The 12,131-nt window shown below is 41.7% G+C and overlaps 1 protein-coding gene across 1 annotated transcript in view; it reads left to right on the forward strand.

Moving 5' to 3' along the window:
• Positions 1-12,131, forward strand: part of BPIFB1 (BPI fold containing family B member 1) — a 59,809-nt gene that overhangs the window by 42,430 nt on the left and 5,248 nt on the right. The window contains exons 6-11 of the mRNA XM_069063493.1: positions 1,266-1,347; positions 2,421-2,484; positions 6,180-6,265; positions 7,427-7,603; positions 9,161-9,214; positions 11,532-11,690. Of these exons, the coding sequence (XP_068919594.1) occupies positions 1,266-1,347; positions 2,421-2,484; positions 6,180-6,265; positions 7,427-7,603; positions 9,161-9,214; positions 11,532-11,690 (622 nt within the window). The remainder of the gene's footprint in view (positions 1-1,265; positions 1,348-2,420; positions 2,485-6,179; positions 6,266-7,426; positions 7,604-9,160; positions 9,215-11,531; positions 11,691-12,131) is intronic.

Here is a 12,131-nt window from a genome sequence, read left to right on the forward strand (position 1 = left end):
AGTAACTCTGGTCAATATAATGATTTGCCTCAATTCCAAAGGACTCATGATGAAAAATGCTACCCACCTCCAGACAGAGAACTGATGGACTCAAGTGAAGATTGAAGTGTATTTTTTTCCCTCTTTCTTTTTCTTGGTTTTTGTTTTTTGGAACATGGTTAATGTAGAAATACATTTTTTTATTTCATATGTATAATGAGTATTATATTTCTTGCCTTCTCAATGGGTGGGGTAGGGGTAGAGGGTAGAGAGAGTACTTAGAACTGAAAATAAAATAAAATTGAATAACAATGGTAAGCCATGGAAATTTTTTTTAAGAAAGAAAATGGGAAATTAATAAAAATAAAGAAGTTGAGGGGGGAAAGAGTTACCTGGGGCACTGAGAGAGCAAGGGACTTGTCCAAGGACACATGGCCATTAGGTGTCAATAGGGTAGCTTGAACCCAGGTATTCCTGGGGCTGAGGTCAACTCTTTATCCAATATAGTATCTGCCTCTCTCTCTCTCTCTCTCTGTTTCTCTCTGTCTCTGTCTCTGTCTCTATCTATATATGTAAATAGGTATGTGTGTTTATATTCATGTGTATATATTCATATTATGTAAAATATAATATTTGTACATATATTATGTGTCATGTAATATTATATGTAAGGACTCCACTAAAATCTCTTTCCATGCTTTATCTGGTAACAAACCTAAGTTTTTAAAGACTGTTTTAGAAAAACACAGGTTCTTATAGATCCTACCGAGCTAGAAACGTTTCAGTAATGGCCAGGAATGGATTATACATCTCTTGTCTAAGGACCAGCTTAATGTTTAAAGAAATTCATCACCGAGTGAGTCTCAGGTTGATGGGTTTTTTTTAGCCACAACTACCTCCAAAGACCATTTATTAAGTTCCAAGATTAAGTTATGTGGCAATGTGTAGTAGTGGATAGAGTCCTGGACATTGAATCAGGAAAATCTAGGTTCAAATCCTACCTCAAGCATTTACTAGTTGTATAAGCCTAAGTAAGGTTCAACCTCTGTCTGCCTAATCTGTAAAACAATTGCATCAATCTCAAAGGGGTATTGGGAGGATAAAGTGAGACCAAGTATACAAACTTTAAAGTTCTAGATAAATGTGAACTCTTACTAACTTATCTGTATCAGTGGATGGAGTCCACACACCAACACCATTACAGATCCTCGAAACATTTAAGTAGAAGTGTACCATTGGTAACTGTTACTGTTGGCTTTCATATTTCCCTGTTTTATTTTGGGCAGGCTCTCCTTTGGAGTCAGCTTCTTGGCTAACAAGGTTATTGATTGCCTGATGCCAACACTGCCCTCATTAGTGAAAAAGGAGGTGAGTGTGATACCTTTTTCTTATGGATAGGAGAGCATAGGAACGTGGGAATACATTCATACCAATAACTGACCCAGCGACCTCCCCTCTTACAATGGTCATGAACAGGCCATTCTCAGGAAGAAGCAGTCATTTCAGTTATGAGAACTGAACCTTGGGTAATGAATTAGTGGGTCCAATTTGGATGGATGCTTCAGTTAGAAAAAGAAGGAGACCATGTTGGTATGAGCATTGTCTTCAAATGTCTGGGAGGCTATGATGGTGAAGAGGCATTAGACCAGGGCTCCTAAGCCTTTCTCTGTCATGGACCTCAAGTGCTAGGAATCCCTTCTCTGAATGTTTTTAAATGCATAAAATAAAATATGCAAGATTATAAAGGAAATAAATTCTATTAAGATATAACAATTGAAGTATAAAATTAAACCCAACCAAACCATGAGCCAAGTCTGTGAAGCCCAAATTAAGAGTTCTTTAAGATATTCTGAAAGGCAGGAACTCTCTTGATTTTTATTTGTATTCCCAGCACTTGGTACATAGCATTGTGTTTGTTCCTTCATTCAGTGCTACTTGGCTCCAGAGAGTACAATTAGGAGTAGTTGGTGGAAGCCCCAGAGGAATCAGATTTCAGCTCATTATGAGAATTTCCTAACAATCAGCACTGTCCCAAAGTGGAGCTGATTGCCTCAGGAGGCATTGGTCTCTTCTTCACTGGAGGTCTTCAGACAGGTTGGTTTGACTATCCAGGATATTTTAGACAGGATGTCTGCTTCCCATTGGGGCTACACTGGATCCCTCCTTCCTTCCTTCCTTCCTTCCTTCCTTCCTTCCTTCCTTCCTTCCTTCCTTCCTTCCTTCCTTCCTTCCTTCCTTCCTTTTTTCCCTCCTCCCCTTCCTCCCTCTCTCCCTCCCTCCCTTCTTCCTTCCTTCTAAGAGATGAAACCTTTACTCAGTCTCATACTAACACCGTGGCACCTTGCTTCACATCTCCATGGGAGAAATGTGGATCAGGTTGATAGCAGTGCTTGGCACTCTCACTAAGCCTTCACTGAAATCTAAAATTTTTGTCATCATAGGTATGCCCAGTCATTGAAAATGCCTTTAAGAACATGACTTCCAAAATCTACACTTGGTCAACCTGTAAGTCCTAGACATTTATGTTTTTTTCTTTCCTTGTCAAATGAGTCCTATTTTCTTCCTCTTGCACTGAGCAGCAAGTTATAAACCTTGGGGTGTGGGTGGAAGGAAGGAGGACCTCCCCAGGTCAGCCACTTTCATCTTCATTGAGTGACTATTGTATGCCCAGTACTTCTCATGCATACTCCTATTTCTAGTATGGTTTTAAGATTTATAGACTCTATTCTCACAACTATTGTGGGAGGTGGATGGGTTAAGTGTTAGTAATCTTATTTTACAAGTGTAGAAACTGAAATACAGAGAGAACAAATGGCTTGCCTGTGGTCACCCAGAGACTTTGTTAGAGAAGTATCAGAACCTATTCCCATTGTAGAATTTACAGTGTTAAGGAAAAGACTTATATACTGCAATCAACCATAAATGAACATAAGGCAGGGTAATATTAGAAACTCAAGGGTTTGAAAGATCTGGGGTAATCTGAAGTTCTTCAGAGAAATTCTAGTGCAGATAGAAGCCCAGAGGCTTCTAGGCAGCATAATTAACTTGGAAGAGAGAGAAACATTCCATCTTCTGGGAATTCAATTCACCAAATTAAACACATGCCATGCACAGGGCCCTGTCATGAGTACCTGGGCACAGATGTAGCTCCTGCTCTCTAGGGGCTTATAGCCCAGTAGGGGAGTAAGACAGAGACAGATAAATACAACATTGGATGCGATACTCCGGTGGTTTTCTTCTAGTGTTCTGTGTGGAATTAAGACTGTCCAATAAAAGGGCAGAGTTTGGAGACTGGGTTAGCAGAGAAGGGAGGACACATGCCAATGAAATCCAATCAATTTTTTGAAATACTGAAGTGGAATATTTGTGCCAAGGAGAGATACCGACGAAACCCAGTGAAGGAGGGCTCACTTTATGCTGGAGGGAGAGAGGAAATTAGGAAAGGCAGCTGAGAGGAGCATTGAAGGAAAGGAAGGATTTCAATGAGCAGAGAACAAGGCAAGTTGGGAAAGTATCAAGTATCGTCACCTACCTGGAGTTGAACACTTCATAAAGTCCTGCGGTAATCCTGAAGGCTTGCTTGAATGTTGGTTCCTCATGCCATCCATTCCACCTGTCCCATGTAGAGTAAGTAGGAATATGATAGAAAGGTCTTCTTCCCACCCTTCCCATAGGGTTCTCACTCCATAGAGCACAGGAGTTGCATTTGTCCTGCTTTACCTCAGAGGTAAGAACTAGGAGCAATACTGGAAGTTAGAGGGCAACAGAGTTTAGCTTCACTTAGGGCTCATATATCTAGAGCCAGAAACAATCTGAGGAGTCATCCTCCTCATTTTACAGAAGAGGAAACTGAGGCCCAGAGGAGGGAAGTCACTTGTTCAAGATTACATGGATAAAAAGTGGAAGAGGTGGGATTTGAACCCAGATCCTCTACCTGTCCCACCAGTATTCTTTCCACTATACCATTCTGTCCCATCATCACCACCACCACTACCATCACCAGCATCATCCTCAGTAGAGATATGCATCCTGCCATAAGGGATAGAAGAGGACCATAGAGTTAAAAAGACCTGGGATTCAAGTCTTGCCTCTGACACACACAAACTACAAGACTGTTGCTGAGTCACCTAACTTCTCATTGTCCTCAAGCAAATCTCTAAAGCTACAGATTAGGATTACATCTGAGTTACCATTCTGCATTCCTACACCTACTGAATTACAGGGATCCAGACTTCCTCTCCCTCACAAAAAAATCACACCTCTTCAGGGTGGCTAGGTGGTGCAGTGAGTAAGAGTGCCAGCCCCCAGACTCAGGAGGACCCAGGATTGGTTCTGGCCTCAGATACTTAACACCCACACACACAAAAAATGGCCCTGTAACCCTGAGCAAGTTACTTAACCCCAATTGCTTAAAAAAAAAAAATCACACCTCTTCAGCACTTTTACAATTGCAAAACATTTTTTTCTCAGACAAACTTTTACAATTGGTACGTGTATTATCATCACTATTTTACAAATGAGGAACCTGAGATTTAGAGAAGTAAAATCTGGATACCATTCCTGGGCAGTGTGGGGAGAGACTGGAATGTAGATTTTGTGGGGGACCTTAATATACATAATGACAGAAGTCTAAGGATCACCAAAATAGAGCTGCCTTTCTGAAGTGAGGAAATGTATAGGAATATAGGGGTCAGAGGTTCCCATTTGTTGACTGTAGACTTAACCAAGGTTTTAGGTACCATTCTCATCCTGGCCACATGGGGGTGCTATGTGAGACAGAGACAGAGACAGAGAGACAGAGACAGAGACAGAGAGAGAGAGAGACAGAGAGACAGAGAGAGAGACTGATAAACAGAGACAAAGACGAGAGACAAAGACAAAGAGAAACAAAGAAGAGAAAGATGGACAAAGGGGAGAGAGACAGACACAGACACAGACAGAAACACAGAGAGAGAGAGACAGAGACAGAGATAGACCAAAAGACAGAGAGAGACAGATACACACACACAGATAGACAGAGAGAAAGAGAGAGGAAGGAAGGAGGGAAGGTAGGAAAGAAGGAAGGAAGGAAGGAAGGAAGGAAGGAAGGAAGGAAGGAAGGAAGGAAGGAAGGAAGGAAGGAAGGAAGGAAGGAAGCTGGAGAAGTCCAGTCAAAGAAAGACTATAGGATTTTAGATCTGGAAGGGACTCCAGAAAGTCCTGCCTATGGACTGGGATGAAGGAAAATTTCCTAGAGAAGATAGAACCTTAGCTGAGCATCTAGAAAACAGATTAGATTTGGATGAGTAGAGATAAGGAGGAAAGGAATCTATATATGAGGAAATAGAGTGGAAAAATTACATAGGTGGAAACCTTTGGGAGCAGCTAAGTGGCACAGTGGATAGAACTCCAGGCCTACAGTCAAAAAAACCTGAGTTCAAATCTGGCCTTGGAAATTTACTAGCTATGTGACCCTGGGCAAGTCATTTCACCCTGTTTGCCTCAGTTTCCTCAACTGTAAAATGAGTTGGAGAAGGAAATGGTAAACCACTCTACTGCCTTTGCCAAGAAAACCCCAAATGGTGTCACAAAGAGTAGAAACATGACTGAAACAAGTAAACAGCAGGAAACTGTTGGTGGGAGCAGTATAAGGAGGTGGCACTTTTTGGGCAGAAGTTTCACATCAGGGAAGAGAGTAAGGCTAGAAAGGTACCCTGGAGGGGAGATTGTGGAGGCTTTTAAATTACAGGGAAATTGGCTTGGCTTTTTATCCAATCTCTCCCTATTACATTCTAAGCTCTTTAAGTCAAGATGCCATAATTTTCCTTTTCTATCTCCCTTTCTTTCCCTTTTTCACATTTCCCTGGCCCTGCAGTAGTCTTGCAGGGCTATTAACAGACTAATGAGTTAATCAGGTTATTAATCTCAAAGCAGCAGTCCTTATACATCTTAAACATAAGGTCAAAGAATGTCAGAGGTGGAAGGGACCTGAGAACATAGAATGTTGGAGCTGGAAGGAGCCTTAGAAAATAGAATGCCAGAATTAGAAGGGACCTTAAAATACATAATGACAGAAATCTAAGGAACAGAACTCTTAGAGACACTGACCTCCCCAAGCCCCTTAGACTATTTCTATTTCCAGTACTTCATACTATTGCCCAGTGTATTCTATATGTAGCATGCTGTGTATTTTCACCAAATATTCTGCTATGTTCTTACAGTACCAGTGCCAATTGGATCCAATTTCCTTAGTTTTGAGGTCCTGTCATCTTCAAATGTGGATAGCATCTTTGAGCTAGATCTGAATGTGAGTATAGCTGGCCACTGATAATCATTGATATGCTTATTTTAACCTATCAAGGGTTAGGTATAGATAAACCCTTAAAAGTCTTTAAGAAGACAGTTATGTCTTCCTAGGTAGAATGAGGGAGTGATGTGCACACTGAATAAAACTCAAAAGTCCTCTAGATTCTGGCTCCCTTTGAAGCCCTAAAAAGATATTGAAACTCTCCAAAACAAGCTCCCTCCCCACTCAGGCTCACTATTCTTGGTAGCAATATGTAATCAGCACCATTCCAATTTGGGGCTAACCACTCACCCTGAGGTTTCCATTTTCCTTCCCTCTAGGTTATGTTTACCCTGGGGACTAGAAATAGATAGATAGATAGATAGATAGATAGATAGATAGATAGATAGATAGATAGATAGATAGATAGATAGGTAGAACCATATTCCATCCAACTTTATTTCCATTCAAGCAGGTTTAGAACTATGATATCATTAGTATAGAGATGGTAGCTTCTCTGTAATTTAAAGCCTTAGAGTTTCCTAGAGTATTGGAAGGTTGTGACCTGTCCAAGGTCACACTGCCCATGTATCAGAGATGGGACTTGAACCCAGGTCTTCTTGACTTTAAAGCACACTCTGACCACCAAGTCACATTGTCTCTCAATAGTTTTACAGAATATATAGATTCAACCTCCCTTTGAATAGTTTGTTTTTAACTTTGTTTTTGTCTTAGAAAAAAAGAACATATATTGTCAGTTGGAAAGGATCTTAGAATGCAGATCATAGAATGTTGGAAATGAGTGAACTCTTAAGACCTACAACATAGACTGTCAAAGCTAGAGGAGCCCTTAAATGGAGGATGCCAGAGCTGGGGTGAATTGTAGATCATCTATTTCCAATCCTTTCATTTTTCAGAGGAAAACACCTGAGTTCCAAAGCAGGGGAGTGACTGGCTCTCCTGATCAACTCATCCTCACAGCTAGGGCATGAGCTTGGCTCTGAGGCTCCTAGCCCCTAAAGCTGGTCCCCGTAGCATCCTTGTGGATTTCTTACTGGTAACTCTGGGATCAGAAAGTCCTGGGCCAGCTGTGCTCTCCTACCCAGAGATGCAGCCAGGGCTCAGACTGAGGAGGCCACACAAGTGGAATCCTCTCATGGCTTCCTCCATATGTCTCCCCAGGCTAAGCTGCAGAACTCATCAGGAAATGTGATCAAGGTCTTCAGTGACACGAGCTCTCTGACAATGCCCAAGTCAGATGTCTCTGGGTTCAGTTTCATAGTGAGACAGGATGTGGTGAACGCCATCATTGGGAACATGCTGCCTGTCGAGGAGCTAACAGTTCTTCTGGACTCTGTGGTAAGGAACCCCAACCTTGTGGAGGGGCTGCCTATGAGATGTGGGTAGAATCACAGCATTGAAGAATTTTGGAGAGGCTTAAAAGAGCATCCAGTTCAACTTCCCACCTGATAAAAGGGGAAAAAACAAGCTTTTATTAAGCAGACACACTAAGCCTTTTACAAATATTACCTCATTTGATCCTCACAACCCTGGGAGATAGGTGCTGCTATTATCCCCACTTTCCACTTGAAGAAACTGAGGCAAACTGATTAAAATGACTTGCCCAAGATCACACATCTAGTAAGTATCTTGAGACCAGATTTGAACTCAGGAATCCCTAATTCAAGGCCCAGCATTCCATCCACTGCAACAACTAACTGATTTTTTAAAAAAAGACAACCCCCTCTAAATTTCCCTCCTTTGTGAGAGGAAGAGAAAATCTCCTACAAGACTTCATCCATCGTTCACCTAATCTCCACCCACACAGACACTATCTTAATGCAGGTTCCCATCACCTCTTAACCTGTATCACAACAGTGGTCTCCTCATTGGACTTCCTGACTCCAGGGTCTTCCTTCTCCAACCCATCCTCGACACAGTTACAAAAGTGATTTTTTTTTTCAAATGCAGAGTCTCAGTCATATCACTCACCTGCTTAGAGATGGTCCCTTCCTGCCTCTTTCAGTGGTCCCTTTTTTCCTCTAGGATAAAATTCAAACTCCTCTGCTCCACACTTAACACCCTTTATAGACTGTCTCCAATCTCTGCTCTAGTTCCTCCTCCTCTGAGATTGCCTGCTATTTACTCTGTCTATATCTTTTTTTTTTTGCTTTTTGCTTTTTGGAGGGCAATTGGGGTTATGTGACTTGCCCTAAGTCACACGGCTAGTAAGTGTGTCAAGTGTCTAAGGCCAGATTTGAACTCAAGTTCTCCTGACTCCAGGGCTGGTGCTCTATTCACTGTGCCACCTAGCCTCCCCTACTCTGTCTATATCTTATACATACATACTTTTAGTGTGAGCTCCTGGGGAACAAGGATTGTTTGGCCTATTTTTGTCTCCCTGGAGCTTAGCACAGTGCCCTACACATAGAGAATGTTTAATAAATGCTTGTTGACTGTCTGACTGGTGGGATACAAAGGAGGCACCAGGACTTCACAATCACACTTCGAATTGGTGGCATGAGTAAGCAGCATGGCTGAATATGTTATGGATGGTATTCATGTTCATATATAGTATGAACCAGACAGCCTTTGAATTGCCTTCTAACTCTTATCCTGTGAATTACATTTATCTCCAAGAATGGGGAACTGTTCAGAATACTATCTCCTTGATTTCACTGTAACTGAGAAAATTTCCATAATCTATTTTCCATTCCATTCTAATTCATCCATTAATTCATTATTGCCATAAGTTTGAGTATTAGATGACACCTTAGAGATTCTCACCTCCACTTTATAGATGAGGAAATTGAGGCCCAAAGAGGGGAAGGGGCTTTCCTAAGATCCCACAAGCAGAAAAGCAGTTTTCTCATATCACTCAACCTTCAACAAGCTTTGGTCTCTTTTTATCCTTAGCTTCCTGAGTTGGCTCGTGAGCTGAAATCAGTCCTCGATAAAGTCAATACAAAGGTTAGTCTATTCTGTATATTATTTTCCACATCTCTTAAGTAAAGTGTCTGTTTGTCTGCAGTTGCTCCAGGATGGGATAGGCTCAAGGAGCCCAAGGTCAAACCAACTGTCCCTATCTAAGTGATCCTTCTGATGGGCTGTTTGCTGCCCCGTTCTTGGGACTCAGTATCTCCTCAGCTCTGAGATACCTGCCTCCCTCTCCAGAAGCACTGTTGTGCAGCATAGCTTTCAGAGGGATGGCCATTGCCTCTGAAGACATACACACACACACACATACACACACACACACAAAGTGGTTCATAGATAGAACAAATACAAATCAGCCTAAAGTGTGCTGGCTGGTTGTTGTGTGGTTGTGTGTTGTGGTTTGTCCTTTGTTCTTGTGGTTTGACATAGATGAGCTATGGTTACATGAGGAATAGTTGTAAAAACTGGGGGTGTTTAGCTAAGGCAGGGGAGGAAAAGGAAGGAAGATAGGAAAGGCTCTAAGTACACAGTCATTGATGTCCAATTTCTGAAGGGCTATCATGGAGAAGAAGGAGCAGGCTTATGCTGAGTGAGGGTAGAGCCTTGTAGAAGGGAAAAAGGACAGCAGATAATTGACTCCAAAAATGGAAACCTTTCCTTATAGTAACCCTGTGAAGTAGGTAGTGTAAATAAAGTATTATCCCCATTTTATAGTTGAGAAGACTGAGGCTCAGGTAAGAGTGAGTGTGAATGAGTGAGTGAGAGTGTGTGTGTGTGTGTGTGTGTGTGTGTGTGTGTGTTGGGGGAGGGGGAGGGAGAGTGACTTACCCAAGTTTATTTAATGGCTAGCATTTATATAGAACTTTAGGGTTTACAAAGAGCTAGCACTAAAATGGTGGACCAATCTAGAATGTAAGTCCAGACCACCTGATTCCCAATCCAAGGTTCTTTTTACTCTATCATAATGATGGGCTTTGTATAGATGGTGGATTAGGGGACTGTGGGAAAAATACTAGGTAGGAATGATTGAACTAGAGAAGAAGGAAGATGAGTTTAAATGCAGCTATTAGCCTCCCCTTCCAAAAATGCAAAGTAATGACCACCATTATCTGGGAAATTGTAATCCCTGAGGCCTTAAACCTAGCTGCGATGTATGGCAGCAATTCAAGTCCAGTCTCCATTTATAATGGAAGGTAAAGGGTCTCTGGCAGAACAGGGTGACTTAGAGGACTCAGCTGGCCTAGAAAAGTTTTCTGTACTGATTAGTGTAGTAGATTTGGAGTCTCTTTTCCCTCTTTATACTCTGGAGTTGAGAAACACTATAGAAATTTTTGCTTCCTATTGGAGGCTCCTAGGGCTATCTTTTCCTTCTGTCTAGGCTGAGACTACCGGTGGAAAAGGGCAGAAGATTAGAAACAAACCTAACCTTACTTCAATTATTTTTGTTTTATAACTAGGATCAGAAAGTTTGATCCTGGAAGAACCCTTAGAATATAGAACATCAGAACTAGAAGAGATGGTAGAGATCATTTAGTTCAACCCTTTCATTTTCCAGATAAGGAAACAGACCCAGAAAGGATCCAAGATCCCAGTTGGAGAGCTGAAATTTGAAATCATTCCCTTCAGTTCTAACCAAGTTCTCTTTCCATTATAGATCAGCTTGATTTTTATTTGTTTTTATCATTTTTTCCCATCTGAAAACCAAAATGTGGAGGCTTTCAGATGGGAGAGCATCAGCTAATTAACTTTTCCCTTTAGAAATGGTTTTTGGATTGTCTACTGGGGGAGGGGATATGGAGGGAGTATCCATGGCTCTTCCTCCTGTACATTCACATAACAAATCAAGAGTTAGTAATAGTCCTCAAACCAATAAAAAAAAATTACATGTTCTCCAAAGCCAATGCCTCACTTCCCCCCATCTTCCAAGTCCTCTCCTTGTATTACCCAAAGTTTATCCTCATATCTTGTGTCCTAAGCCTATATCCTTCACTCAAAAAAAAAATTATGCTTGCAGGCTTGTTTCAAGTGATCCAGGTCACTGGAGTTACCCATCTCTAGGGTGTAGAATCACATGAGATTTGGGTCCTTCATCCTTATGAAGCCCTACTCTGAGTCTCACTCTCCATACCTGCAAAATGAAAATAATCCTATCCCTGTCCTGCCTTGCTCATAGAGTGGCTATGGGAATCCTATGAGAGGATTTTCAGGAAAGTTGACGTTTTTCCTCTGGTGCTAATTGACTCATCTCTCAAACGGGGATAATACATCCACATGCTACATACCTCACAGGGTTGTTGTGAAGAAGGACTGTAAACTGTGAGAGTCTTAATGAGTTGTTATCATTATTCAGGCTTCCGTACAGTTGGAACCGACTCAGATTGTGAAGATCTTCACCCAGGAACCTCCAGATATCACCTTGAAACCTGGTAGTGCCACCGTAGCCCAGATGATTGTATTTGAGGTGTTTGCTACCAACCACGCCACCCGGCCTCTTTTCACTTTGGGCATTGTAAGTAGTTTGGCCAACGGCCAAGATCATCTCAAAACCCCTTGGCAAAGTTGGCAAAGTCTTTTGTGGGTTTCTAGCATATCAGCCTTGGAAGGGACCTTTGAAAAGAGAAAAGAGAATGTCAGAGCAAGAAGGAACATTTATAATGCAGAATCACAGAGTTAGAGCTAGAAAAGGAAGTTAGAAATCACCTAGTTCAACCCACTCCCCATTTTATAGATAAGGAAGCTGAGGCTCAGGGAAGTTAGGTGACCTCTGGTATCTCTCAGGTAAGCAGAGATGTGAAGGACCTCAGAGTATTGACTGGCAGAGCTTGAAGAGAGATATTGGAGGTTAACTAGTCTACTCTTGTAATTTGACAGATGAGGAAATTGAGACAGGTTTAAAGTGACTTGCTCAGGATCACAAGGGCAGTAAGTAGCCTAGTAAGAGTGGATTCAA

This window comes from Petaurus breviceps, unplaced genomic scaffold (assembly GCF_028583685.1).
Source record: "Petaurus breviceps papuanus isolate PSGF00001 unplaced genomic scaffold, PetGlider_PUasm1.0 90591, whole genome shotgun sequence".
Taxonomy (NCBI): domain Eukaryota; kingdom Metazoa; phylum Chordata; class Mammalia; order Diprotodontia; family Petauridae; genus Petaurus; species Petaurus breviceps.